Raw genomic sequence first — 21,747 nt, forward strand, 5'->3', positions numbered from 1 at the left:
CGACTCGTCTTTATATAGCTGCTGATAAACTTCGGAGCCGGGAGATGCCCGAGCCGCGTGGTGAGGTCGCGTGGTGCAAAATCTGAAACGTCCTGTTACATCTCCACTTCGCATCTATCTATCCAGCTGAGCATCGCCTCTGAGGCGCATGAAGGGCACCCAGAAGCTCCTCCAGTCCATCATCAGGCAGTACTCCCTCCCGCCCCTCCTTTCGCTTCGCTCCAAAGGTGGTCTTTGGAACACAATCGGGCATCTCCGTATAAGGGTCATCGGACAGCCAACGGTGGTCAAGGACATCAGAGCCAAGATAGCTTTGAACGCCATGTCAGCTGACTCACTAATGTCCAAGAGCTACGGCTAATAGGTAGGCCGAAAGCAAGCTACTATGCTGTTCATACCGGGCACAAGCCAGGGATCTATCTGACGTGGGCAGAGGCGGAAGCGCAGGTGAAGGGGTATCCTGCGTGCGTTTATTTCAGCGCGCCTGGACCATGCTGACAGTCAGGGCCAAGTTCAAGAAGTTCCCAAGCCAAGCGGCCGCACAGGAATTCATGGAGGGGTCGGTAGGACCCTACGCCCCGCCCAATCACGCTCAAACCCCCAGCGCTCGAACCTCTCAACCGGACGACCCCTTCCGCGCCTCTTCCCCTCCAACCGCAATTGATCCTTCTCTTTTACCTTCTGACCTTCAAGAGCTGTCAAGAAAAGGCTACACCTTCTCCAAGGACCAGCGTCTGGTGGTGTACACCGATGGATCCGGCTTGGGCAATGGTCAGGTTGGAGCCAAGGCGGGGCTGGGTGTCTTCTGGGGCAGGGACGGGGAAGCCGGTGCGAGAAATTTGAGCGAGAGGGTGCCGGGGAAGCTGCAGACGAACAACAGGGGGGAGCTACTGGTAAGTCTGCCCACACCTGAAGTGTGCTCAGCTGACACTCCAGTCTGTCATACGAGCTGTCGAGTTGTGTCCGTACCCTTCAATACCCCTGGAAATACGGACAGACTCTCAATATACGATTTCATGTCAGCTTTTCCGAACGTGAATAATACTCGCGACAGCTGACCACTAGCGATGACCACCTACCTCCCTAAGTGGATGCGGAACAACTTCCGCCTTTCTGCCAAGACCAGGGCCGGCGGCGATGAGGGCAAGGGTATCAAAAACGTCGACCTCATCAAGCACCTTCTCGTTTTGCTTCGTCGGAGGCAGCCAAAGGCGGGCGTGAGGTTCAAGTATGTTGCGGCGCATGTGGGCTGGGAGGGGAATGAGGCCGCCGATGTAAGTTCGCTCCGCTTAGTTTGCGGGCGAGAAGCTAGCTGACGATTGGCAGAAATTAGCAAAACGAGGCGCGATGATGCCGTCCCTACCGGAGAGGACGGACTGGTTGGATCCGGAAGATGACGACGAATCTCCCGCGCAAATAGATCCGGAGCGACAGAGAGATGTGGATGTTGAGGTGAGCTGTCGTGCACCGAGCGGGGCTACTGATCAAGCTGATGTGGCAGCTCGACGCCTCATGGCTCTTGACGGCGGACGAAATGATGGAACTAGAGAGGGAATTCAAGACTGTACAGTAATGCCTTGCTATACTTGGATAGATTACATTGTAGCCTTTGCTCATGGAGGCGGCTGTCATTTGGGCGTCGGCTGAAAAGCCATTCAACGCCCGGTAAGGGCTATGCAAGGGCAACAGGCAAGAGCAAGAACAAAACGATGAAGCATAAGTGTGACTAGACTTCTGCATACTCCCCGTTTGCTCTACCCTCTCTTCGCCACCTCCTCCTGCGCCAGCACAATCTCCTTCCCACCGACGGTGCCCGTCCTGCCGCTTACCCCAAAAGTCAGAGCGTATCCTTTAGGCAGCTCCGCTCCCGCCGCTGGTAGCTCCAATAATGGCCAACTCGCCGCCCCCGGCTTCTTCAACACGATCTCCACCTTACTCCCTAGGATCCGATAAGTGCACTCTTCCGGTGAGATGGGACCGTAGAGTGTAAGTGTTTTATTGACTCGTTTGTTGGCGGGAAGGTAGAGGTCGAGAATGAGCTCTTGGGAGCGAAAGGTGACTGATGATTTGAATTTATCGGCGGATTTGGCAAATGCGGAGACGTGGACGGTGAGAGGAGTCTGATAGTGGTCTATTCGGCAGTTGATGATCTCCTCCTGGTCCTAGAATTATCAGCTTCCCATCGCAAGCTGAGCGGGTGGGGCATCGCACCTCGTCCTTCTTCGTCCCGACGAATAGGTGGTTGCCTACAGTGCACCCTTCAATCTTTAGAAACTCGTCAAACTCGAGGACGCGTCTCTTGCAGCAGAGATAACCTTTCGAACCCTCGTGGAAGATTGCCTAGAAGGTCAGCCAGGCACCATTATGTCCTCCCGCAAACTTTGCCTGGTGCCCGGACTCACCCCTTGCGGATGATGCCTACATCTAGCCGCCTCACCATCTCCTCTCGACCTGTCCTCTCCCTCCCATTCCTTGCCACAGGTCAGACGCTTGCACTTCGCGCCCTCCGGTACGGGCACGGTGAGATCATCCTCCTCAACCACCGCGGCGCCGGGTTTGGGTGGAGCAGATGTTTTCGTCACCGCTGGGACAGAGGACGCAGGAAAAGAGGGACTCGGAGAGCTGTCGACGACTGCGGACATGGGCGGAGCCGATCCGTAGACCTCTGCGCCAGCCTCGTTGATGTAGGAATTAGGAGCTGTGTGTGGGACATCGCTAGTTGGGGCGGGTTGAGCGATTTTTACGGAGGTATGTGTGCCTTTCGTACATGGCTAGCATTCAGCAGATCTCCGGCGTATAAATCGCGGCGACCTTGCTGCACTCACCGGTATAGCCATGAACTGGTCAAACTCCAGCACGGGCTGCGCTGATCAGTCGTATCCACACCACATCCTTTCTAGTGAGCGCACCTTTGATATGTCCTTGCAGCACGCTGTCTTTGTGGTCAGCTCTTCCTCAAACTTTGTCAGACTCTAAATTGACGCACACCATGATTTCAGGCCTTCGTGAAACACCTATCGGTCAGTATCGGTGACCTCGAAGACTAGCGAAAGTAGCAACATACAGGCCCTCCGGGATGGTAAGAGCACGACCCTTCCGAGTTCTCGGACTCGGCATACTCCTGCTGACACCCTTGTCTGGTACACTTTGGCATTTCCAGATGAGGGCAATTCGGATGAGAATGGGTGGAAAGACGGTACACACATACGCTGACCCAGAAAGCCGCTCGCTGGGCCTCGGTGGTAAAATTCAGAGCAGACCGCAGGAATGCTGATATTCGCAGCTGCTGTATTAGCGCTTCAATGATTGAGGCAGCTAAACAGGCAGGACGAGGTGTGAGAGGCTACACGCACATCTCAGGGCGAACGCTGCGCATCGGCTAGTTACTGTACATCGGGTGCGACAGTAGCCTGCTACTAAACATCATGTCCTAGAGCGACCTGGGCGCGCCGCTAGGGTCCCAAGTTGTGGGAGGTTGATATTCAAGCGAGGGAACAATTTTTTGGAGGCCCTATCGTATAGCGGTTTAGTACCCAGGTTTTTGAATTAATTAAAGATGAGCGAATACCTGTAACGCGAGTTCGAACCTCGCTAGGACCTTTTTAGAAAATGATTTTCTTTCCCCTTCTTTTGGCTCTCTTATCGTTCCCCATGCCTTCTCACCCCTTGCTGCATACTCCGGTACCTCTACGGATCATTCTGGAGGACTCTTGAGGCTGAGGAGATCGAAATATCGCATATCAGTCGAAAATTATGGAGTTCGAACCCCGTACCGGTCCAGCGATTCGATCCTTTCTTTTTGGAATTCTTTGGAGCGGCCGGGACAGAGAATTAATGGCTCATCTCTAGAACGCTCTTTACTGCGCCTCCTGCCTCCTCATTTGTTCAAAGTTGAGCCTCCCACGCGCCCATGAGGTCAGTGGATACGGGACGCAGGGCAGGCGCTATAGCTTCATATCTGAGCCTCTCGCGCACCACATGTCCCATTCACTATCTCTATCTGATACCCATGAAGCGGTTGTTCTCGCCTCCCCTAATGCTTTCCGATTCCTCTGACTCCTCCTCACTGTCATTGCTGCCCTCACTGCTACTGCTCTCATCATACTCCGGCACTATAGCGCTTCGGGGAGGTGCTGTCATCTTCATCTGCGTGGCCCTTGGCGATCTGTTGTCAGCCTCTGCACATACCGTATCGTGACAATGACTCACTCTTCCTCGCTCTCCGTCTCATCCTCTGTCTCGCTATCCAAGAATGCGTCCAAGTCTTGGAACTTGCTCTTGACGATAGGAGCGGACCCGACCGGAGAGGCGTTACTAGTGCTGGGTGACCGCGCGATGGAGGTGACGGAAGATGACAGGTGGACTGGGATCGCAGGAGGGGGAATATGCGAGCCCATCGATGTTGGTGCTGGTGGCTTCTGGTGTTCAACCTGCTGAATCAGCCTTACATTCAGCGGAAAGATCGCGTTCCAACCCATGCCCCGCCTCTGCTTCGACGCTACTTCGCTCCTCATGAAAGATCCCCGCTGCTCCACCTTTGTTGACCAGCTTCTCCACTGTCCTTTCTCCCTTGCACCTCGGCTAGGAAGATACTATGGAGCAGCGGGCCCCGACTCACCTCGGAATCCCTCAAATTCGAGTCGGTCGGATCATTCGTCCATTCTGGTAGTCCCTCATACCCCACCATCCTTCTCCTCAACACTCTCGACATGCTCCCCGCCTCCAGCTCCGCATCCACAGATTGCTTTTCCGCCACCGGCCTCTGCCCCAGAAGTACCGCCTTGACCTGCTCCCTCCTTAGTACCACCCCGCCTTGGTCCTCCTCTGTATCCGCCTCTGATACCACGCCACGAAGCAGGGACGATAGGAGCCGCCCTCGGTCGCGCACATCGTATGACGCGTCGTATCGGGCGAGATTGAAGAGGTACTGCGTGAGCAGGGTGAGTTGGGAGGAGGCAGGAGCAAGAGCGGCGACTTTGGTGGAGAGCGTGAGGATTTGGAGCTTGGCGATGCTCGACTATCGTCAGCTCCGCTTACGTCTAGCTCACCTCTTCTGCAAAGCCCTTTACAGCCTGCCTGAGCACATCCGGTACCCAGGCCTGAACCCCTTCCCAGCCCAGCCCGTGCTCATTGGGTGAGTCCGACGACGCATACTGGCCGACCAGCCAAAAGACGCTAGCTCGAGCATTATGGTTAGTGACGGTCGGTAATTGTTTGGCGAGACGCGCGACCAGAGCTCGGGGGGATGGCGTAGCAGACGCGGGTAGAGTGAGGATGATCGACTTGAGACTGATGACAGATTGTCCGACGAGATTATCTATATCAGCTAGTCCCGGCTGAACCTCACCTCGATTGCTCCTGAGCCAACGCATCAGAGTGGCGAGTCCGGTAGAAGCGACAACCGGCTGCGAGCGGACAAGAGCGCCAATAGCGCGGACCGCTTCTTCGGCGACAGCGGTATCTGGGAACCGGATGTAATGCTTGAACTCCCGCATCGCCGCTTCAGCCGTCTCCGGCGTGACGAGTGCAGACATAGCTCTGAGCTTGACGAGATTGACGTAGGTCGAGTCGGCCGCATGAAGGAAGGTGCTAGTGAAGCGGGGTCGGAACAGCCACTGCTATCAGCTCGGTCTTGCATTTACTCACAGGACGCTCCTCCGACATCACCGCGATGACCTCCCACGCCAACCCCATCACTTCCGCCTTGCCATTCGCGAGCCGCAGCACCGGCGCGACGAGTTGTTCCTGACCGACCAGCTTGTGTCCTGCCGGTGCGAGGTGATAGTACGCCTTGGCCATCGCGAGGACGACCGCGGGGTTCCTGGACTGAAAGAGCGGCTTGGCGCAGTCGAGAAACATGGCCAAGTCGATATCTACTCCCTCCAGCTCGTCGTCGCTGTCCGCGTTCGTAGTGAGTGGTTCGGGCTTCTCGAGCATGGCCCTGCAGTACCGTGTAAGGACTTCTACCGCGACGGCCTGTCCCCACTCGTCCGCGTCGACGAGTAAGCGGCAGATATGGCGATAGTAAGGGTGGAGCAGGTCCAAGCGGTCCGGGCAGATCTCGACAAACGCAGTGAGGGTCGCGCCAAGCGTCAAGGGCGATTGCGACGAGAGTAGCGTTTGGAGTAGGGGTATAAGCGATGACAGCTGGGAGTTGTCGACCCTGCATCAGCTCGGCCAAGCCTAGACTCACTCGTACACCTTGGCCAAGCCCCCCGCGACGGTCTTGCGGACCCAGGGATTCCTATCGTTGACGAGCTTCTTGAGACCGAGCATGACGATCCCTTGGATAACTGGCACTCGTATGGAGGTCAACACCCTCAGCGACATGGACCGTATGAGGGGCGACTGGTCCGAGAGGTCCTTCTGAAAGGTGTTGATACTCAGCAAGAGCAGGTCCGAGTTGGTCGAGGCACTACATCAGCCCCATCTCGCCAGGACTTACAATCTCAGCAGGTAGATGTAGACCAGCTTCCTGATCTCTATACTCGGCGCCACCACATTCTTCACAACTTGGGCGAAGAACGGCTCCATGTCCCTCCCCTTGGAGATCCCGGCGATGATCCGCTTCATCCCCTCCAGACGCTCCTTGTCGTGCCTGCTCTCCAAGAGCTTGGAGATCTCCTTGATCTTGTCATCGCTCGTATCAAAGTACGTCGCTGTGGATGCAGAGCCGCCCGGGATGGCAAAGTCTCGTGTGGACTCTTGAAAGTTCTCCTTGATGCGCTGCGACAGCCTGTTGAGAGCCGCCATGATGTATAGTTGCGGAATGTGGAGTTGTGATTTTTCAACCATACTTCATCATGGCTTCCATCGCAACTGACATTGTAAGCGTAACGTAGGCAGAGCTGACTTAGCGCCGCACCTTTCCCCGCACAGACGATGTCGTCGTGTCGTACATTGCCGGACTCGTCGACGACGAGGACGAGGAAATGGAGGATATCGTGGATATGACCCGGGGGATGCTGTCGAGCGGTCCTTCCACCAGCAAAAATGGCGATCTCGACAACTTGTAAGTCCTAGCTAGACCTAGCTGACAGCAGTATGGACCGGCTTCTCGCCTACCTCGAGACCCAATCGGCCAAGCGGGTCCGTAAAATCACCGTCGCCCGTCAACTCGATAAAACCGTCCACATGCGATCCCAAGCCATGTCGGCGACAATCGCCATGTCTGGCAAGGTGGATCTCGAATCCAACACCAAGGGTCAGGCGTCTCGGGTAGACCTCGGGAAGCTGGCCAAGGCCGAGGCCAAGCTACGGGCCAAGGTGGAGAAGCGAGCGAGAAAGGGCGGAGACCTGTACCAAGGCTCCAAATTGATCGACGCTCATCTCAAGCAGCAGAGCTACGAGGAGATGTTTATGAAGGTCAATCCGCTGGATCTGAGTGGGGCGGCCAAGGGAAAGTCCAAGGATGTCCACCTTATCAATATCGACGTTTCGTTCGCGAGCAACAAGATTTTGTCGGGGGCGACATTGACCATGGCCCATGGGCGACGCTACGGGTGAGTAGAGGTCTGGCAAAGCTAATTTCAGTGTGATTGGTCGAAACGGTGTCGGAAAATCTACCCTTCTTCGTCATATCGCCCTCCGAGAGGTCGCCGTACCTACCCACATCTCGGTCCTGTACGTCGAGCAGGAAATTGTCGGAGACGACACGACCGCCCTGGACTCGGTCCTCCAAGCCGACGTCTGGCGACACAAGCTCCTCACAGATGAAAAGGAGATCAATGCCAAGCTGGAAAGGATGGAAAAGGCGCTGGTGGCAGAAGGAGAGGAGAACAAGCTGGATGGAGAAAAGGACGAGCTGTCGGCGACGCTGGGGGATATCCAAAAGAAGCTGGTGGACATGGAGGCGGAAACGGGTCCTGCCAGGGCGGCGCTCCTATTGGCGGGTCTTGGATTCTCGGAATCGGACCAAAAGATGGCGACGAGGAGTTTCTCGGGTGGATGGAGGATGCGATTGGCGTTGGCCAGGGCGTTGTTTGTCAAGCCAGATGTGAGTACTGTTAAGCGAATCCGGGGTGCAGGAGAGGATGGACTGGGTTTCGGCGGAACCTCGGGCAAAGGCGGAGGATACTATGAAGGAGTGGACTATACTCGCTGAACCTTGCTGATCCCAGCTTCTCATGCTCGACGAACCGTCCAACATGTTGGACTTGAACGCCATCGCCTGGCTGGAAGACTATCTCCAAACCTGGCCCGGAACCATCCTCGTTGTGTAAGTCCAGATCCGTCCCCGCTGACCCCAGCTCGCACGACAGAGCCTTCCTCGACCACGTCGCTACCGACATCATCCACCAACACTCGCAGCGTCTCGACTACTACAAAGGGAACTTTTCCCAGTTCTACGCCACCAAGACCGACCGGGCCAAGAACCAAAAGAAAGAGTACGAAGCCCAGCTCGCCTACCGGCAACATCTTCAGGCGTACATCGACCGGTGGCGGTACAATGCCAACCGGGCGCCGCAGGCGCAATCCCGGATCAAGATTCTGGAGAAGCTGCCCGAGCTCGAACCGCCAGAGGAGGAGGATAACGAGAGTTTCAAATTCCCTGATCCGGAAAAGATCTCTCCTCCTCTGTTGCAGCTCGACGAGGTGACATTCGGGTACTCGCCGGAAAAGATCATCCTCAAAGGCGTCAACATCAATGTCGACTTTGATAGCCGGATCGCCATTATCGGACCAAACGGAGCCGGTAAATCCACCCTCATCAAGCTCCTCACTGGCGCCATTCAGCCCATGAAGGGGTCGGCGACGATCAACCCTCGTGTCCGGGTCGCCTACTTTACCCAACACCATATCGACCAGCTCGACGTCACCATGACGCCGGTCGCGTTCCTTCAGCACAAATTCCCCGGAAAGGTCGAGCAGGAGTACCGGTCCCATCTCGGTCAATTCGGGATTACCGGGTTGACGGGTATCCAGAAGATTGGGACGTTGTCGGGAGGGCAAAAGTCCAGGGTGGCGTTTGCGGTGTTGAGTATGCAGAGGCCGCATATCTTGCTCTTGGACGAGGTGAGCTGCTTCTTCATGGGTTTAAGAGCCGTGCTGATGTCCCAGCCTACCAATCACTTGGATATCGAAGGTGAGTGTTTTGTACTGAGTCCCGTGTCTGGGCAAGCTGACTCGCCAGGGCTCGATGCACTGATCGATGCCATAGGAAAATTCCGCGGCGGAGTGATCTCTATCAGCCACGACGAGAGGTAGGGCACCCCATAGGATGTAGCTGACAACTCAGATACATTCAGCGTACCGCCAATTTGCTGTTCACATGTGCGGAAGGCACTGTTCAGAAATACACAGGGGACGTCACTAGTTACAAGTCACTTATAGTATCCGGTCTCGCCGCGAAGGTCAAGCCGACTTAGGGACCGGACGGGACAGGGGGGATGGCGAAGGAGGCGGAAAGGGGGATTGGGGAGCAGGACGACGCATTGACTCTATGAATCCTCTTCTCATGCAATCTTCTGAGTTCCTGTAGGGCCTATAGGCTACTGTAGCTATCAATGGACAGGGCCATATCCTCTGCACAGCTGTCCATAGTCGTGCAACGCCCACAAGGCTCACGGGAGATAGAGGAGAGTAAGGTGGGGGAGAGTGGGGGAGTCAAGGTGGAGGCGGCGTTCCCCGCCGCCCCATATTTTGGTCACGCACTCGACGACGTCTTCACCTTGATACATCCTGTACATTCAATCAGAATGTTTATCGCGGCTCTAAGGTCCGCCGGGCCGCGCAGCATCGCGCCGCGGAGATCGCTGAACCCGCTGCCAATAATAAGAGGTACGCGGTCATTTTCGGACGACCCCCTCCTCAAGACCCTCCTCCGGAACCGCGAGCTCTCGCGTGAAGAAGCGGTGAACGAGCTGCGATGGATCCGAGAGGAGGCAAGAGAGGATATCCAGAGGCAGGCGGCAGCTATCTTTGGGGTGTCGATGCCGAAGAAGGAGGATATGGAGGCTATGAGGGGGTTGGAGAGTGGGGTTGTGCTGGGGCTGGTGGAGCGGAGGGCGCAGGGCGAGCCGCTCCAATACATACTCGGTAAGTCATCCTTCAATCGTCTCTTTCACGCTGTAATCCCTCTGGTAAGATCAAGAGGAGGGGCAGTTCTGATTGACCACGGCCTAACGAGCAGGAAACGTCGACTTCGGACCGCTCCAACTCATCTGCCGCCCTCCCACCCTTATTCCTCGCCCAGAGACCGCCCACATCTTTACTCGCCTCTCCGATGAGCTCAGATCCGCCTCATCAGCCTCCAGCGAGCACTTATCCATTGTCGATCTCTGCAGTGGGTCCGGCTGTATCCCCCTCTTGCTCTCACACACCCTCCAGGACCGCCTCGCCCACGCCTTCGGGTTCGAACTCAGCAGCAAAGCGCTTCAGCTCGCACGGGACAATGCCGCATCGCTTGGCATCCGCAACACCTCTTTCTCCCAGCTGGACATCCTCAGCCCGACGGCCGTCTCGGACATTCTCGCGGCGACCAAAGGCAAGGTATCGGTCCTCACTGCCAACCCGCCCTATATCTCCCAAGCCGAGTACGAGCAGCTGCCGGACTCGGTCAGGCGGTATGAGGATCCGCGAGCTCTGCTGGGGGACACCCAAGACGGGGACGGCGAGGGGCTGGCGTTCTATGGAAGGATTGCCGATATGTTGCCGGACCTGCTGCTGGACGACAAGGACATGGCGGGGAAGGGTTGGGCAAGTGCCCCAAGAGTCGTAATGGAGATAGGCGAGAGTCAAGGGGAGGATGTCTCGCAGATCCTCTATCAAGCTGGTGACGGATCGATGTTCACCCGCACCGAGATCTGGCAGGATCAGTACGGCAAGGATCGGGCGGTGGTGGGCTGGAGCGGATAGGTTGCGGAAGATCAACGGGCATTCTTTGCATCCTACTCTGCCTTCATCAATTTCCTAGATCTCTCTTCCGCCACTAACCCCCTCGTACTCGCCCAAACCAACACCAAGCACCCCGCCAACCCCGAGTAACACACCTTGGGCCCCATCACCCAATACACCGAACTCGCAAGTATCGGTCCGATCGCCCGCCCCAGCTGCCCCTTGGACCTGTACCCGCCCAACGCCCTCCCTCTTTGCAAGCGCGGATCCCCACCCGCTCCCTCGGTCGTACATCCCGCCGCGGCGGCTGTGAGGCATGACACCACCGTCGCGCTGGTGTATGACAACAAGGTGGCGGCGGCGTAGAGGACGGTGGTGGATAGGGCGTAGGAGGTGACTATGCGCGGATGGGGAAGGAGGGAGAGGAGGCCGAGCGCGAGGACGCAGGAGAGGATACCGCGTGTGGCGAGCCGGACTTCGCCGAGTCGAGCCATAGAGGGGCGGACGTGTCTTCCTTGGAGCAGAGCAGAGAGGACGCCGATGTCTGGAGTCAGCGAAGTCGGGGGGCGTACGTACATGACAAGAGACGGCCGTTTTGGGCATTGGAAGCTGAGAAGAGGTCGTATGTGAGGAATGTCAAAGTGAATTCCGCCTGAACATCAGCAAAGTCCGCTGTGACCAAGAGGGACGTACACCGGAGAAGAACAGCAGGAACAGCCCGTGCAGTCTCCCCATCGCCCTGAGCTTTCTGAGCCGAGCGTCAACGCTGTCGACGGGTACAGCAGCCTTGACATCCCCCTTTTCTACCTGCTTCTCGGACCAGTTGCGCGTTTCCGGTAGCCTAGCCGCGAGGTAGAGCGTTTCGATGACGAGCAGGCCGAGCGAGATGGCGGCGGGGACGGCAAAGACGTTCCAATCTGCTGATGGGACGGTATTGGGCAAAGAACGTGACGCAAAGTAAGCGCCTACCGACGGACTGGCTATGAGCTTGAACTCCACCGGATGAGGGGTACTCACCCAATTGTGAAGCAAATGGAGAAAGCAATGCCTATCAGAGCCAGAGATCTGGACCTGGTGGCGGCGGTGGTGACGTCTGAGATAATGGCGGTGCTTATCTGCACGTTGCCCTCAGAAAGACCGCCAACGAGTCTGGAGAGCAGGTATGTGCTCTGCGCGTCAGCTGTTGGTCCACAGCGACACGTACGAAGGTGGTGGATCTCAGCCAAATAGCGGCAGACACAATGTTGCCGACCATGGTAGCCAGCAAGACCTTCTTCCTTCCGTATTTGTCAGACACTGTTATCAGCTCGACCCAGCGCCAGACTTACAGCTCCCCAGCCATGGGCTGATCACACATTGACACAGGGAGAACAAACTTCCCATGGCCCCACCGAGAAGCACCACATCCCAGTTCTTCCCCTGGGTGATGGAGTCGGCAGCGGCCTTGCCCCACCTGATCTCGGGCACGACAGACTTGGCTCCTGACAGGGAGGTCAGGTAGCCTCGCCATGAGTACGAGAGGTTGAGTAGGCGAGCGAGAAGCGTGGACGGCGAGTGAGATTCGCGCTGAAGGTACCAAGCAATCAGCCGAGGAAATAGCGGCAGGGGCAGAGTGAAAGCTGTAGAGTGAGTCCAGGCCTGGCAGGAGTCAAGCTGGACCTACCGAGGAGATCAAGGACGAGGGCAATGAACACGGTCGTGACAATGCCCTTGGCCGCTGTTGTCGCTGTCGTTTGAGCAGTCATTGTGGGTCCAAATCTCTCTTGGGTGGGACAGTGTCTTCTCAGCTCCCTCCTTGAGCACCTCTAATATATACCAGTTGTGAGTTGCCGGTTGCTATCTACCAGTTTACCGGTCGTTGACCAGCGCGCTGACAAGAGCAGCTGCTCAAACGTCCCAGCGATCGACGCTAAGTTCAATGCCGTATTTGACCCCGGAACCGCACAGCCGAGACCCGAACAGCAGCCGCGCAGCATGGACCGCTATCTTTCACCATACATACCTCCTCGCTAAGCAAGATGAGCTGGAAAGCAGGTGAGCGCAGCTCAGTAGAACAAGTCTGATGGGCAGGCTCCGTGTACCCCTGCAATCCCTGGACGGCGCGGTCCGAGTCGACCAAGCTCGCGGCGGATCCAAAGGGGGAGAAGTTGATCTACACCAACGGGCGGGCTGTGGTTGTGAGTACATCGGCCTCAGGGGTGGATTATAGCTGATGAACAGATCCGCGACCTCAATGTAAGCTCCTATGTGTTCGGGCTTCACTGATCGATAGAACCCCTCCCTTTCCCATGTTTACACCCAGCACACCCAGACCGCAACGGTCGCTCGGATCTCCCCGTCCGGCTTCTACTGCGCATCTGCAGATATCGCCGGGAACGTCCGTGTCTGGGATGTCGTCAACCAGGAGAACGTCCTCAAGTACGCCGGCCGACCGATGAGCGGGAAGATCAACGATCTTGCTTGGGACGGGGAGAGCAAGCGGATCATCGTGGGCGGAGAGGGCAAGGACAAGTTTGGCGCGGCGTTCTTTATGGACTCGGGGAGTAGTTGTGGGGAGATCACTGGACACTCCAAGGTGAGCTATAAGTCTGACTGCGCCTGCCGAGCTTATTCTCAGCCCATCACCTCCCTCTCGGTCCGACATCAGCGTCCGTTCCGCGCCGTGTCCGGTTCGGACGATACGTCGGTTTGCCTTCACACTGCCGTCCCATTCAAGTACGACAAGATCTTCAATCACCATACCCGTTTCGTCCGAGACGTTCAGTACGCTCCCAATGGGGACCTCTTTGCCTCGGTCGCGTCGGACGGAAAGCTGTTCTTTTATGACGGCAAGACCGGCGAGAAGAAAGCTGAGGCTGCTCGGCCAGAGACAAGCAGTCTTATGGCTGCCTCGTGGGCGCTTGACTCTGCACAGATCGCTACGGCCGGCGCGGACGGCGTAGTTGCCATCTGGGATGCTGCTACCGGCCAGGCTGGGCAAAGCTGGAAGGTCGGCTCGGACGTCGAGTCGCAGCAGAACGGGATTGTCTGGGCCAACCCGAATGTCATCGCCTCGGTCTCGCTCTCGGGTACCATCAACCTCTTTGACCCGCGCGAGGGGAACAGCTGGCGCAAGCTGCACGGCCCCACCAAGGCAATCACAGCAAGCGGGCTGAACGAAAAGGATCAGACATTCTACGCAGGATCATTCGACGGATCGATTAAGGCGTTCTCGACGGCCGAGGACGAAGGGGCGTGGAAGGAGATCGAGGGGGGCGGGCATGCCGCAAGGATCGTTGGCGTCGCGTCGGACACGGATGGAAAAGTATGGGCGGCAGGATGGGACGATCGCGCAACCTCCATAAGCGGAACCAAGTTCGCCTCTTCCATCTCGGCCAAATCCCAACCCACCGGGATCGCTGCTACCCCTTCCGCCACCTACATCGCCTCCGCCTCCGGCTTGGAAGTCCACCCCACCTCCGGCTCCCCCTTCACCCAACCCGGAAACATCTCGGCGGTCGGCGCAAACGGCCCCTCGGTCGCCTACGGCTCAGGCAAGACCCTCACCCTCGCCACCAACTCTGGCTCTTCTCTCAAAACCGAGGCGGACTTTACCGACAACAAGGGCGACATCCTCTCGATCGCATTCTCGCCGGACGGGAAACTCGTCGCTGCGGGAGATAGCGCCGGGCGGATCATCCTCGTCGATGTGGGCAAGAAGGAAGTGCTCGTCAGTAGCAGGTGGCAGTTCCATACCGGGCGAGTGGCGGCGTTGAGCTTTTCGCCGGACGGGAAAAGGCTGGCAAGTGCGGGTGGGGATGAGAGTATCTATGTGTGGGAGGTGGAGAAGGTGATGAAGAATACGGCTATCAAGGTGAGCTGTAAGGGACGGCATGAGTTGGGGCAAGAGCTGACATCTTAGAATGCGCATCCAGGAGGGGTCTCGGGGGTGTCTTGGGTTGCAGGAAGTGAGAAGTTGATCTCGACGGGGCAGGATGGGTGTGCTAGGACGTGGACTGTGCCTCAGGCGTAGGAACCTTTCATTGCCCTAGAGTTCATACATATGAAACGTGAAATCGACAGGTGGGGAACTGACTGGTATACGAGCTCTAGCGGACTGTCGACTGATGGTGAACTGCTGATCGGTGCTGAAGTCCTCAAGCTCCCGCAAAGTACTAACCTTGCTGCTTGTTACGATCACCACGGCGAACCAGTCCGACTACCGGACAACTTGCAATCCAAGCTCGACAAGAACCCCCACCAAAAGGTGTCTGTCGCGGTCCAGGCGGGCCGGCGATCGGCCGCCCGGGGGCTGAAAGGAGGAAAGACTAGCTGACTCTGAATCAAGGGAGCTTGTGACAAGGCTACATGCGAGAAAGCGGAGTGTGTCGGGCGGCATTCCATGTCTCATTCTGGTTCCGACTGCTTTCGCTGCCGTCTCCGCAAAAGTGCGGCGAGCGGAGAATTGCGCCACCGAGTCGAACGGGGAAATGCCAATTTGAGGGAGCGTGTGAAGCGAGAAAGCGGAGTACAATGTAAGGCGGGATCTCCATTCGGAATACCGCCTGCGTACCCCGCCCTCCGTCTACAGATCGCAGCGGTCGGAGACTTGAGTGGCCGCCGTAAGTGAGACAGCGCTGAAGGTGAGAGTACCCAGGGAGTCATGTGCGGGGCGCGAATCCAGGTCTGATATATTTGATTGGCCTCCCCGCGCCACCCTTTTTTTCCTACTCTGCATGATTCCCCATTACTGTCTCTACATCCACCCAGTCTCCACCCCTCATCAGCCAAGCAAGCCCATTCACTCGCATACATCATCCACACACCCTTCACCATGTCCGCGCCAGCCGGGAAGACCTTCACACTTTACCTGTCGGTTACGGAACCCACTTCGATTCTTCGTGTGACTGAACAGGCTGAAACCTGGGAGACAAAGGCCCACGACTACGATCTCACCGAGGACGACACGAATCTGCTCGTGGCGGTATGGCCTGAAGCACCAGATTACTACGAGAGATTTGCCTCCATTCAGGACGTTGAGGACTCCGAGGACCTTCTCATCCTCGTGCCTACTCTGACGGAGGCGCCCGACCTATGGGAACCGCTCAACAGGGTGGAGAAACGCCTGAGGGAAGCCAGAGAGGCAGCAGCAGGGGCGAACTAGTGTGGGCTTAGCGGACTTGCCGCCGCTGATCATATATATATGCGCTAGCAGGGGATCGTGACATGCACACTTTGCACTTGGAGCCAGGTGACTAGACACCTCTGGCTGGGGGAGCGAGACCTCAACCTTTCTCAACCCAAGAACAAAAGTCCGCGATGTCGACGCCGGATCCCCATTGTTAATCGCCACCCGCTCTCCAAGTTGCAGACAGATTTCTGGCGCAGCGCTAGAACATTCTACGATCATCTGCGTGGCGCTGGAAAGGTAAACCAAGGTGGTTCCCTTGTACACGATACACAAAGGTTTGCCGGCCGGACCATGCAACGCGGTGGCGAGTCAGTCGGCGTTGGGCCTTTATAAGCCATGTCAACGCCCCCCTCGACTCATGAATCGTACATCCTCCTCCTCCTTTCGGCATACCCAGTTCAGACACACCACCGACCACAGATACAACGCAATGTCTACCAACAGCGGACCATCCTACAAGACGTATGAGCTGACGAACAAACACAATGGCTTCCCTTCGTCCTTCATATGCGGTCTTACGGTCGCCTTGTCGACGACCCGGACGCAGCAGACATGAGCAAGACTCACATTGCCATACCCAAGGATACCGCCCCAAGGATCCGATCGCTGCACGAGCAGGCTGGGATTCCCATAGTGGTCAGCGTGGAAGTCTTCGAGTCGGGTGAGGTGACCATCATTCCCAGCAATGTCTCAGCGAAGGAGCTGGTCAAGATCCTCGCCGAACTCGCGAAGCCCGATGAGACTGAGGGAGGGAAAGCGACGGCGGGGGCAGACGATCCCGTGGGTGAGCCTGGCTCCCGCAGTGAGTAGGCGCATCGCGCCGTCATTGCATGATGAAGAGGAGTATTAGACCATGCAATGAGTGAGGGGTTGGGACTTCTGGAATACGTAGTCTGGGTCAGAACATATGCACATATCCGTATAGCTGCGTCGTGACCATGAGGAGAGATGCAACCAAAGGCTCATTGTCCTCGTCACTACTACTCTTACAACGCTGTGTTGAGCTCCCGCCTATTTATGTTCTAAATTCCTGTGTATACGAGTATCAGGGTAGGCTTCCAAACATTGACTTCCCATACCTACCCCTACTCTGTGACCTGCTAGCGCACAACAAGCTCTTCAGTAGGTAAGAGTGAGCTCTATCAGGTAAACGGTAGGGGGCGTAAGCAGGTACAAATCCAGCGACCCGCGCCGTCAGCTGCAGGCGAACCTCATCATAGCTCACAAATGACATACTCTGCTCGATTGCCTTAGATCACGCCCTGGCTTGAGATGCTGGATAGGGTGACGCTGTGGTCCTGTTCTCCGGGCCCAGGGAAATGTCGATTTGACGAAGTCGAAGTTCTACGCGTCAGCGAGAACAATATACTAGACTCACCAAGTTGTATAGGAGATGTCGAGGTATCGGATAGTCTTTCTTCGCTTGTCGAAGAGCTGCGGAACGTACACCGTAGACTACCTGTCCATCTTGGATCAGGGGTGCGAGACCAAACAATCTCTGACGGAAGATGTGTCAGGATACGCCTGCGGCGTCCGCGTAGGGGGTGAGGTAGAAAGCTAAAGGATCAACGTCGACTCATTGTGTGTCGCTCGAGACAATCTGATGCTCACGTTTGTCCTGTGGATACTCAAATCCGGCCCCTCTGGGGTACTCCTTTAACGCCGCCTTACTCCTTTCAATCCGACCATGCATGTCATTCCAGCATTGGACCAAGATTTTGTCCAACTTCGGCAGCGATGATGGCGGCAGCGGTTTTTGCACTCGCGGCAGCTTGTGGGGAGCACGATCGATGAGGTTGATTTGCAGCGCGTCCTTCCGCGTGATGAGTCCAGCACTACCGATGATCAAGCACTCGACCGCGGACAGAAGGGGCGGGGGTATCTGTGCGAGCTTGGTTGGGCCGAAAGAGAGCAGGGTGTGAGCTCGCCACCGCGGTTTCGATGGGTCGGTCGCCGCTCTCGCTAGCTTGTTGATAGGCTTCGAGTCATGGGCGATTTGCCGGCGATGTATGTTGATGGCTTTGCCAACATAATACCGTTTTACCGCCTGAGAAATCAGCAGGAATCCACACGCGTACATCTTTTACGTGGCAGGGCTGGTAAACGAGACTCACCGCATTGATCTTCCTTACATAAATCCCCGTCACCTTCGCACCTCTCGCTGGGGCAGCACCTTTGATAATGAGGTCAAGATCGAGTAGGGTGTCATTGTCCGCCATCTTGCGAAAAGCCTCGCGGAAGGTACCGTGCCCGTGATGTAGCATGACGGCGAGCACCTTGTCGATGACTTGTCTCGACGACCCGTGATGATCGTTGTACCGGCAGTTAAGCAGCGATGAGAGGAGACTGCTTTTGAAGTCGAAGGATTTCCGGAGTGAGCCTTTAACGACGTGCAGCAATCCCTTCGACTGGCTCGTGACTTGCTTCTTGACCACTGGAAGACACTCGTAGGCCTATCACTGTCAGTAATTGCATTCGGGTGCGAAGCACCGACAACGGCAATGATGTATATGTGGGATGCTCACCAGTTCAACCATTTCTTCCGAGCACCTCGCAAAATGACTATCCAGTACCTCTTCAGTCCACCGACGCAGAGCTTCGTCGTCGGCTTCTATCTCTCTTTGCTCCTTCCGAGACTTGGTTGCATCTCGCTTCTCGAGTTCCCGCATCACCTCCACGGTGACCTCGATATACATCTCCTCACCATCCTCCCCATCACCTCCATCGTCATCATCGTCGTCCCAATCCGAATCCCCATCTTCACCTCCCTCCGCCTCCCCTGCTTGACCCTCAGACCCTTGCTGCTCCTCCGACTGAGCTTCCCGGTCTGACTCTGCCTCCCCCGCCATTGACGCCGCCCAAGACAAGATTCCCTCCTCCGTCGCGTCCTCAGCCTCGCTTCGGGCCTCGTCATGATCCAACCCCATACTGGCGAGACTACTCATGAGTGCATCCTGCGCCCCGTCTATGCTCCCGACCTCGGTTGCTTGATAGTCCTCAGTCTGGCCCTGCGGGCTGAGCGGACGGTCGACCGAGTTGGTGGCTCCGCCGTTATTAGACGCTGCGGGCTGAGATACGCGACGATACTGACGAGAGGGGGGCGCGGCAGACCCGGATGATGCGGAAGAGGACGTGGGTTGAAGCTGTCGTTTCGGCATATTGACGATTAGGGTGAGCTTGAGAGATTAGAGGGGAGAGCGCTTCTATCTGGTAGAATGAGGATTACTCGTGATCAGGTCGGTATGACAGTTAGCAGACCGTTTCCCCGATCCTCAGCCGAGCACACCACGATCGAAAGGAGGGCATCGCAACCGTCACGAGGATACCGATGTCATCATAAGCAAGCTCGCTCGGACCAGGTAGCTCGCAGTCGTCCGAGCGCGCCCTCCGTTCCTGGACGTTCCTAAACTATCTCGGTCGGCGCCGAGCATTGGGTACACAGGTATGCCTTTCTACTTCAGCGTTCTCCGGCTATCCGAGGGTGAGCATCTCTTATCCTGCTATTGCCTGGCATGTAACGGAAACGAATGAGTGATGAGCGGGATGCAGAATGCGAACTGCTTACTCGGCTGGAAGTTCAGGTGGCTGGTCACGTGGGCGGAAGTATTGCAATTCCCCAGAATACCGCGCATTCATGCCTGGATCAGCAGGTGGGGGTAGGTGGTTGTCTACTCAGTTTCATACTTGAAGGACTCCAGTTACATGTACCTCTCTTCGGATAAGATATCAATTATATGACGCCTTGGCGCTTCAACGAATCGTATACCTGTTTGCTATACACATTGCCGTCCGAATCCTCCATCTCGACAGCTCGTTCCATCGCAGCGAGCTCCTGTCGGCCCTCGAACTTGAGTTTTTCAGCCACTGTGGAGAGTCAGCTTGCGTCCTGATGCTCGGGGGCAGGTTGAGTATCGTGGCGGTCCATAGTCCTCATCACTGCCGGGCACGCAAAGCTTGACGATAAGGGGAAAGGAGTGGGGGATGAGATGGCGAGAATGAAGTGGTATGAGGCGATGGTGGGACAATGGAGGCGAATGAGACGAAGACTCACACGCTATAGCATCGGCAATCTGAGTGATCTCGTGGAAATGCTTCGTATTGGGCAGACCCAGCGCGCGCATACCGAGCGAGTGTCGAGCTTCCGAAAAGTGCTTGTCGAAGGCTTTTCGGCCTTGGTACGTTGCGTCGGAGCAGATTTGACACCTATAGATAATGTCAGCTCTGGTCTTTGGTCTAACCAATACGAAAGGTCTTACGTGTAAGATGTACCGAGACCATGTAGCTTATCTGGGAATCTATCAGCCTATCACAACTACAGGACAATGGGTTCACTCACAAAGCCAGAATGGGATGGGCTTGCCATCGAAACCTGCATGTATGAGCTTGTGCCCCATGGTCGACCGGTTCAGCAAACTCACCGAGAGGCAATTTCAACGGATTGAATATCGTCCCATCATCCGACTCCTCGTCCGACTCGCCATTATCAATCTTGATAACTTCCACCGGCGGCGCCTCCTCCGTCTCCTCCATCTCCGCATCTCTCTCCCTCGCCGTCAATGCCGCCCTGCGCTCCACTTCTCCCCTCGACCTCGCAATAATCTCCGGTATGGGCGGGAACGTCAAGAGCGCGCCGACGAGGTACGTGAGCCGTGCGGGCGCCCTTAATCTGTCTTTTTGGGTAGACGAAGCCGCTGGTGCTGCCCCGCTGGCGGCCGCGGGGTTGGCGACAGCGTTTCCGGCCGCTTCCTTTTTCCGGTGCTTCTCGGATTTGAGGTGGGCGTCGTATACCGTTTGCTTCGAGTAGTTCTTTTGACAGAAAGGACACCAGATCCCCTCTCCGCCATTGGCAGTGACGGTGCTGCTTTCTCCCTTCCAGCCGCCCACTTGTCCCGCCTCCCACGCGGACGCAAAGTTGTCCTCCTCCTCGCGCAGCTTTTCTTGGACGTCGATGAGGGGTAAGGCGCGGTCAAAGAAGGAGACGAGGTAGTTGTAGAGGGCGGTGACGTAGGATAGGTAGGCGGCTGAGGCTTTCTCCTTGGCATCGAGGTTGCGCTGGATCGTGCCTTTCCGGAGCATGTCGAGGTAGGCAATATATGATAGCCTATATGTCAGCTCGAGCTATGGACGCAGTGACGCGTGCTGGAGCTCACCTGTTCGCCCCCTTCAGATTCATATACTGCGTATGCGACCCATACAAGTCCAGGTGCTTCCCATACGCCTCTTCTCCCGAAAACACCGAGTCCAGCGGATCAATCACCACCGGCTCGTCCTCCCCCTCCACGTAAACAGTCTGGAGTCCATCACTCCGCACCAGCTCGTCAATCTCGCTGAGGAACGTCCGGGCGTTGATGCCTTGGTTCTTGGAGTGAAAGTCCTTGACCTTCTCGAACCGGGTGTAGAACTCCGCGAGGTCGTCTTGGCCCGCGGGCGGGTTGGAAAGGAGGGCGATTTCGACGGGACGAAGACTGTTTGTCAACTGAGACTCTTCCTGTTGAAGTCGGTAGCTTACCCCGGGGCATCCTCATACATGAGGACCAAGTTCTGCCGGAGCTCGCCAATCCGCGCGAGGATATCAGCTGCCTTCCGGTCCCTTCTGGCGATATTCCGCTGGATCGTTGGCGCCTGCATGAGGACATCCGCGAGCGCCTGCTCGTATCGCTCTATCTCCTCGTGCGTTGCTCGCTGTGTCTCTATGATGGAGTCCATATCGGCTGTAGCAAATGGGTTGTGTATGGTCAAAA

At 56.6% G+C, this 21,747-nt stretch overlaps 8 protein-coding genes and 1 non-coding gene across 9 annotated transcripts; 4 read left to right on the plus strand and 5 right to left on the minus strand.

The window, feature by feature from the left end:
* Nucleotides 1-1,754: 1,754 nt before the first annotated feature.
* Nucleotides 1,755-3,154, minus strand: MKK02DRAFT_20328 (chord-domain-containing protein; the record flags this gene model as incomplete). The annotated part of the gene is made up of 7 exons (XM_053086241.1): nucleotides 1,755-2,162; nucleotides 2,212-2,340; nucleotides 2,403-2,771; nucleotides 2,826-2,861; nucleotides 2,910-2,932; nucleotides 2,987-3,014; nucleotides 3,065-3,154. 7 exons carry the CDS (start codon nucleotides 3,152-3,154, stop codon nucleotides 1,755-1,757), a joined length of 1,083 nt encoding a protein of 360 aa, XP_052942404.1.
* A 353-nt stretch (nucleotides 3,155-3,507) lies between these two features.
* MKK02DRAFT_t27 lies at nucleotides 3,508-3,600 on the plus strand. The gene has a single exon. It is a non-coding gene; the product is annotated as a tRNA-Gln (tRNA).
* Nucleotides 3,601-4,205: 605 nt separating this feature from the next.
* On the minus strand, nucleotides 4,206-6,753 carry MKK02DRAFT_20226 (adaptin N terminal region-domain-containing protein; the record flags this gene model as incomplete). Its single annotated transcript, XM_053086224.1, has 7 exons — nucleotides 4,206-4,430; nucleotides 4,619-5,017; nucleotides 5,049-5,480; nucleotides 5,523-5,615; nucleotides 5,647-6,163; nucleotides 6,194-6,415; nucleotides 6,446-6,753. 7 exons carry the CDS (start codon nucleotides 6,751-6,753, stop codon nucleotides 4,206-4,208), a joined length of 2,196 nt encoding a protein of 731 aa, XP_052942405.1.
* Nucleotides 6,754-6,803: 50 nt separating this feature from the next.
* On the plus strand, nucleotides 6,804-9,368 carry MKK02DRAFT_40933 (putative translational regulator GCN20-like ABC transporter protein; the record flags this gene model as incomplete). The annotated part of the gene is made up of 9 exons (XM_053091337.1): nucleotides 6,804-6,827; nucleotides 6,858-7,012; nucleotides 7,044-7,502; nucleotides 7,534-7,996; nucleotides 8,121-8,218; nucleotides 8,250-9,015; nucleotides 9,061-9,085; nucleotides 9,134-9,203; nucleotides 9,239-9,368. The coding sequence occupies 9 exons, from the start codon at nucleotides 6,804-6,806 to the stop codon at nucleotides 9,366-9,368; spliced, it is 2,190 nt and encodes a 729-aa protein (XP_052942406.1).
* A 330-nt stretch (nucleotides 9,369-9,698) lies between these two features.
* On the plus strand, nucleotides 9,699-10,857 carry MKK02DRAFT_40934 (putative S-adenosylmethionine-dependent methyltransferase; the record flags this gene model as incomplete). Its single annotated transcript, XM_053091338.1, has 2 exons — nucleotides 9,699-10,038; nucleotides 10,133-10,857. The coding sequence occupies 2 exons, from the start codon at nucleotides 9,699-9,701 to the stop codon at nucleotides 10,855-10,857; spliced, it is 1,065 nt and encodes a 354-aa protein (XP_052942407.1).
* A 32-nt stretch (nucleotides 10,858-10,889) lies between these two features.
* Nucleotides 10,890-12,581, minus strand: MKK02DRAFT_40935 (major facilitator superfamily domain-containing protein; the record flags this gene model as incomplete). The annotated part of the gene is made up of 7 exons (XM_053091339.1): nucleotides 10,890-11,380; nucleotides 11,413-11,488; nucleotides 11,530-11,812; nucleotides 11,854-12,005; nucleotides 12,041-12,132; nucleotides 12,165-12,455; nucleotides 12,500-12,581. The coding sequence occupies 7 exons, from the start codon at nucleotides 12,579-12,581 to the stop codon at nucleotides 10,890-10,892; spliced, it is 1,467 nt and encodes a 488-aa protein (XP_052942408.1).
* A 273-nt stretch (nucleotides 12,582-12,854) lies between these two features.
* MKK02DRAFT_30399 (WD-repeat protein) lies at nucleotides 12,855-14,848 on the plus strand (the record flags this gene model as incomplete). Its single annotated transcript, XM_053088036.1, has 6 exons — nucleotides 12,855-12,870; nucleotides 12,907-13,013; nucleotides 13,057-13,071; nucleotides 13,109-13,411; nucleotides 13,454-14,689; nucleotides 14,738-14,848. 6 exons carry the CDS (start codon nucleotides 12,855-12,857, stop codon nucleotides 14,846-14,848), a joined length of 1,788 nt encoding a protein of 595 aa, XP_052942409.1.
* A 2,671-nt stretch (nucleotides 14,849-17,519) lies between these two features.
* On the minus strand, nucleotides 17,520-19,164 carry MKK02DRAFT_30402 (uncharacterized protein; the record flags this gene model as incomplete). The annotated part of the gene is made up of 4 exons (XM_053088037.1): nucleotides 17,520-17,563; nucleotides 17,618-18,053; nucleotides 18,121-18,459; nucleotides 18,532-19,164. 4 exons carry the CDS (start codon nucleotides 19,162-19,164, stop codon nucleotides 17,520-17,522), a joined length of 1,452 nt encoding a protein of 483 aa, XP_052942410.1.
* Nucleotides 19,165-19,736: 572 nt separating this feature from the next.
* MKK02DRAFT_40940 (uncharacterized protein) lies at nucleotides 19,737-21,712 on the minus strand (the record flags this gene model as incomplete). The annotated part of the gene is made up of 7 exons (XM_053091340.1): nucleotides 19,737-19,870; nucleotides 20,058-20,209; nucleotides 20,263-20,293; nucleotides 20,343-20,375; nucleotides 20,425-21,107; nucleotides 21,157-21,471; nucleotides 21,516-21,712. The coding sequence occupies 7 exons, from the start codon at nucleotides 21,710-21,712 to the stop codon at nucleotides 19,737-19,739; spliced, it is 1,545 nt and encodes a 514-aa protein (XP_052942411.1).
* Nucleotides 21,713-21,747: the final 35 nt, after the last annotated feature.

The sequence above is a fragment of the Dioszegia hungarica genome (assembly GCF_025882075.1).
Source record: "Dioszegia hungarica strain PDD-24b-2 chromosome Unknown MKK02contig_25, whole genome shotgun sequence".
Classification (NCBI taxonomy): Eukaryota; Fungi; Basidiomycota; class Tremellomycetes; order Tremellales; family Bulleribasidiaceae; genus Dioszegia; species Dioszegia hungarica.